Source organism: Athene cunicularia (genome assembly GCF_003259725.1).
Source record: "Athene cunicularia isolate RWA chromosome 4 unlocalized genomic scaffold, athCun1 chr4_part3, whole genome shotgun sequence".
Taxonomy (NCBI): domain Eukaryota; kingdom Metazoa; phylum Chordata; class Aves; order Strigiformes; family Strigidae; genus Athene; species Athene cunicularia.
This window is the reverse complement of record NW_020799100.1, coordinates 12,091,803-12,095,902: the sequence shown is the minus strand read 5'-3', so window position 1 is coordinate 12,095,902 and position 4,100 is coordinate 12,091,803. Positions and strand designations below refer to the sequence as shown.

Sequence of the window (4,100 nt, the reverse complement as noted above, 5' to 3'; positions counted from 1 at the left end):
CGCTGGAGCCGTACGTGCAGACCCGCATCTTCAAGATCATCGTGATCGGAGACTCGAACGTGGGCAAGACGTGCCTGACCTTCCGCTTCTGCGGGGGCACCTTCCCCGACAAGACCGAGGCCACCATCGGCGTGGACTTCCGCGAGAAGACGGTGGAGATCGAGGGGGAGCGCATCAAGGTGGGCCACGGCAGCACCGGCACCGGGCCCGGGGCTGGCCGGCAGCGGCCCGGGCAGGGAAGGCAGCCCCTGCCCCGGAGCTGCCGCTCTGCACCCCAGACGCCTCCCGGGGGCTTTTCTGGTTTCAGCCCAACTCGAGGAAGGGGAACAGGGGAAGGTTTCTCCTCCCCGTGTTGCGGGGACACTTTCTGAGCCTGTCCCTGCTGCCTCCGTGCTATTTATGGGGTTCGCAGGCGGTCTGAAAGGATTGTTTGGGGTGAAGCGCTGCTGTCCTCCTGCTCTCCTGACAGGCAGCATAACCGTGTCCTCAAAGCATCAGGGCGGCCTCCAGCTTCTGAAGCTGGACCAAAAGAGAGGCAGAGCTGTGGGGAGCTGGGGGAAGGAGCTGTATGCAGAAACCAGCGTGTTTTCGGGGGAGCAGATGGTTGTAGGCTGGCAGTGGCTGTGCTGGAAGGCCAGGAGCTTGCATGAGCTGGTTGCAGTGGGCTTGGCAGCTGTAGTATTAATGCTGAAGACTGCTGTCAGCAAGCACTGGGAGGGTGCAATTTCAGCAAAATTAGAATAGGATGAATTTGCTGTACGAAGGCCAGTGTGACACCTGTAAGAAATGCATCAGCCCAAACCCAGAGAGCTCTGGCTGATGTGTCAGAGCAGATCTGCAGATCAGCAGCAGCTGGTAGGAAACAGCCCAGGAAGCACCGTTTGCAGCCGAACTTGGCCTGCCTGGTTAGGTGGATCAGCACCGACAGCTGTCTAGTGTAAGACTGACTGCTGGAAGAAGCAAATATTGCTATTTTGCTGACAGATGGGCAATCAAAAGTTGGGGGACTAATCAAGATGAAAATAGAGCTGCTATTGGTGGGTAAGAACTTCAGCTGTGCTTTTAAACTGTCCATGAACGTTTTTCTCTCTCTCCTTTAAGAGGAGAGGTGCTCATTTTTTCCCCCTGCCTCCCCCAGCTATATCCACCACCACATAGCTGTGTTGTTCTAAGCTGTAGTGCAGGCTGGCATGAAGCCTGTCTTACTGCCACTAGCTGGGAAATGTTGCCAGGCTTTCTACCTTTGGATATTATTTGTGCTCCAGCAGGCAGGAGTGGGAGGCAGCGCAGCAAACTGGCCTTCTCCTGGGACCATGTGTCCAAGAGGGAAGTGAGAGGTGGGTGAGGGCACGGTACCCTTCTCTCATGTTCTGCCCAGATGGAACAACCTAGGAGAGACTGGCAGGGAAATGAATGAATAGCAGCTCTTCTTTGCCAGCGTTCTTCCACTCTGATAATACTCTGAGGCAGGCCAGTTTGGATTAACCCAAGACATTTGTTTGGAAATTGCCAGTTATAGGCTTTAGTATGTTACCTCCAAGGGCCAGAAGAACTCAGAGTCACAGACTAACAGCAAGTGTGGGTTGGAAGGGACCTCAGGAGGCTGTCTGCTCCAACCCCCTGCTGAAGCAGAGCAACCCAGAGCTCATTGCCCAGGTCCATAGCCACGTGGCTTTTGAATACCTCTAAGGATGGTACTCAAATCTACTCCACACCCTCCTTGGGTAACCTGGGTCAGTGCTCGGTCACCCTCACAGTGAAAGGTGTTTCCTGATGTTCAGAGGGAATCTCCTCTATTTCAGTGTGTGCCCATTGCCTCTCATTGTGGCACTGGGCACCACTGAAAAGAGTCAGACTCTATCCTTTTGTAGTCTCCCTTCAGGTATCTATACACATTGGTAAGATATTCCCCTGAGCCTTCTCTTCTCCAGGCTAAACTGTCCCAGCTCTCTTGGCCTTTCCTTCTAGGTGAGACACTCCAGTCCCTTCATCATCTTCATGGCCCTTTGCTGGACTCTCTCCAGTCTATATGGGCCTCTCCTGTACTGGGAAGCTCAGAACTGAACATAGCACTCCAGCTGTGGCCTCACCAGCACTGAATAAAGGGGATGGATCACCTCCTTTGGCCTGCTGGCAATACTTTGTGTAATGCAGCCCAGGATACCATTCACCACCTTTGCTGCAAGGGCACACTGCTGGCTCATGTTCAACCTGGTGTCTACCAGGACCCCCAAGTCCTTTTCTGCAGAGCAACTTTGCAGGTGGGTGGTCCCCTGTGTACTGGTGCCTGGAGTTGTTCCTCCTCAGGGATGGGACTTGGCACTTCTCTTTATTGAACCTCATGAGGTTCCCGTCAGTGCATTTCTCCAGCCTGCTGAGGTCCCTCTGGATGGCAGCACAACCATCTGAAATCCTAGCCACGCTCCTCCCAGTTTGGTGCCATCTGCACACTTGCTGAGGGCACAATCTGCCCCACCATCCAGATCATTAATGAAGATGTTGAACAGGACTGAACCTAGTATTGACCCCTGGGGTACACTGCTAGTTACCGTGTTCAATTAGACTTTGTGTCACTGATCACCACCTTCTAGACCCAGATGTTCAGCCAGTTTCCAGTCACCACACTGTCTGCTCATCCAGCCCAGGAGCTTGTTGGCTCCTCTTTCACTTGGGTCAGGAAGTTGTCATCAGTGACAGGACCAGGGCCTGCAGACATGAGGCTGTTCCTATCTGTCTTTAGAGGACCTCATCTGCTTGTTCTTCCTGGTCAGGTGGCCTATAGCAGACACTCCTGACAATGTCACCCATGCTGGTCTGCTCTTTAATCCTCACCCACAAGCTCTCAGTTGGTTGCTCACCCATCTCTTCCCACTGCTCTTTCACAGAAAGGGTGGTTCTCCCTCCTCAACTTCACTTTGCCCTGACTCCTTTGTATGTACCACTGTGTAACTGTTGGGATTCTCTCTTACGGCGTGGGATTAGGTGGACAAATGTCCTGATCTGGCACAAGAATGTGAAATAAATGCCTTGTGCGGTTTGTTTCTGTGGTGGGGATGGTGGTCAAGTGCATCAGGAAAAGGACAGGAGGCAGGGACCGGTGCTCCCTGATGAAAGTGCTGTGATCTCTCTTACTACATGAGCTGGGCTGGCTTGGTTGAATTACACAAGCATGTGCCCTGTCATACACAGCCTTGGGCACTGTCAGTGCAGGCGCAAGTGCTTGTGTAACTCATCCGTCAGTCCTGGTTCCTCTAAGAAGAGATTGCCTCTCCCTGCAAGGCTTGCCTTGCCTGTGCCCTGCCTCAGCTGTGGCGCCACTGGCAAAGGTGGAGGAGCAGGAAGCCCTCCTGCACCCTCCAGCAGGGAGTTCAGCAAGCCAGCCTGCTCCCCAGGCAGCAGGCCCTGCGCCGGGATGGACACTCAGTGCTCCTGTGGCCTTTCTTTCTTGCCTGCTTTGCTTCCTAGGTGCAAGTGTGGGACACGGCTGGCCAGGAGAGGTTTCGGAAGAGCATGGTAGAGCATTACTACCGCAATGTGCATGCCGTCGTCTTCGTCTATGATGTCACAAAGATGACCTCCTTCACCAACCTCAAGACTTGGATCGAGGAGTGCAATGGGCATGCAGTGCCCCCCCTGGTCCCCAGGGTGCTTGTTGGGAACAAGTGTGACTTGAAAGACCTGATCCAAGTGCCATCCAGCATGGCCCTGAAGTTCGCCGACGCTCACAACATGCTTTTGTTTGAGACCTCGGCCAAGGACCCTAAGGAGAGCCAGAACGTGGATGCCATTTTCATGTGCCTGGCCTGCCGGCTGAAGGCGCAGCGCTCGCTGCTCTGCCGGGACCTGGAGGGGCGGCCGGGCCAGCCCCGCAGGCTGGAGCCAACGCACGATGCCAACGGTAAAAACTCCTGCCCGTGCTGAGCAGGGCCCGCAACCGCCCTCTGTCACGGTCACCCCAATAAAGTCTCTGCGGTTCCAGCCAGCTCTGGGTGTTGCTTTGCGCGGCTCGGTCCTGCGCGGCGGCGGGCGGGCAGCGCGCATGCGCGGCGGCGGGCGCAGGCGCAGTGAGCGGCGGCGCCATCATGAAGTAAGGCGGCGGG

The 4,100-nt window shown here is 55.2% G+C and overlaps 2 protein-coding genes across 2 annotated transcripts in view; both read left to right on the top strand.

The window, feature by feature from the left end:
* Window positions 1–6: 6 nt before the first annotated feature.
* On the top strand, window positions 7–3,997 carry RAB33A (RAB33A, member RAS oncogene family). The gene is made up of 2 exons (XM_026848845.1): window positions 7–179; window positions 3,466–3,997. The coding sequence occupies exon 2, from the start codon at window positions 3,511–3,513 to the stop codon at window positions 3,919–3,921; it is 411 nt and encodes a 136-aa protein (XP_026704646.1). The 5' UTR covers window positions 7–179; window positions 3,466–3,510; the 3' UTR covers window positions 3,922–3,997.
* A 42-nt stretch (window positions 3,998–4,039) lies between these two features.
* RBMX2 (RNA binding motif protein X-linked 2) overlaps window positions 4,040–4,100 on the top strand; it is a 3,496-nt gene continuing 3,435 nt past the window's right edge. Inside the window, exon 1 of the mRNA XM_026848785.1 lies at window positions 4,040–4,064. Coding sequence (XP_026704586.1) covers window positions 4,040–4,064 — 25 coding nt within the window. The remainder of the gene's footprint in view (window positions 4,065–4,100) is intronic.

Bases quoted from the DNA above. Each gene is read 5' to 3' on its own strand.
- RAB33A (XM_026848845.1), top strand. From the start codon at position 3,511: ATGGTAGAGCATTACTACCGCAATGTGCATGCCGTCGTCTTCGTCTAT.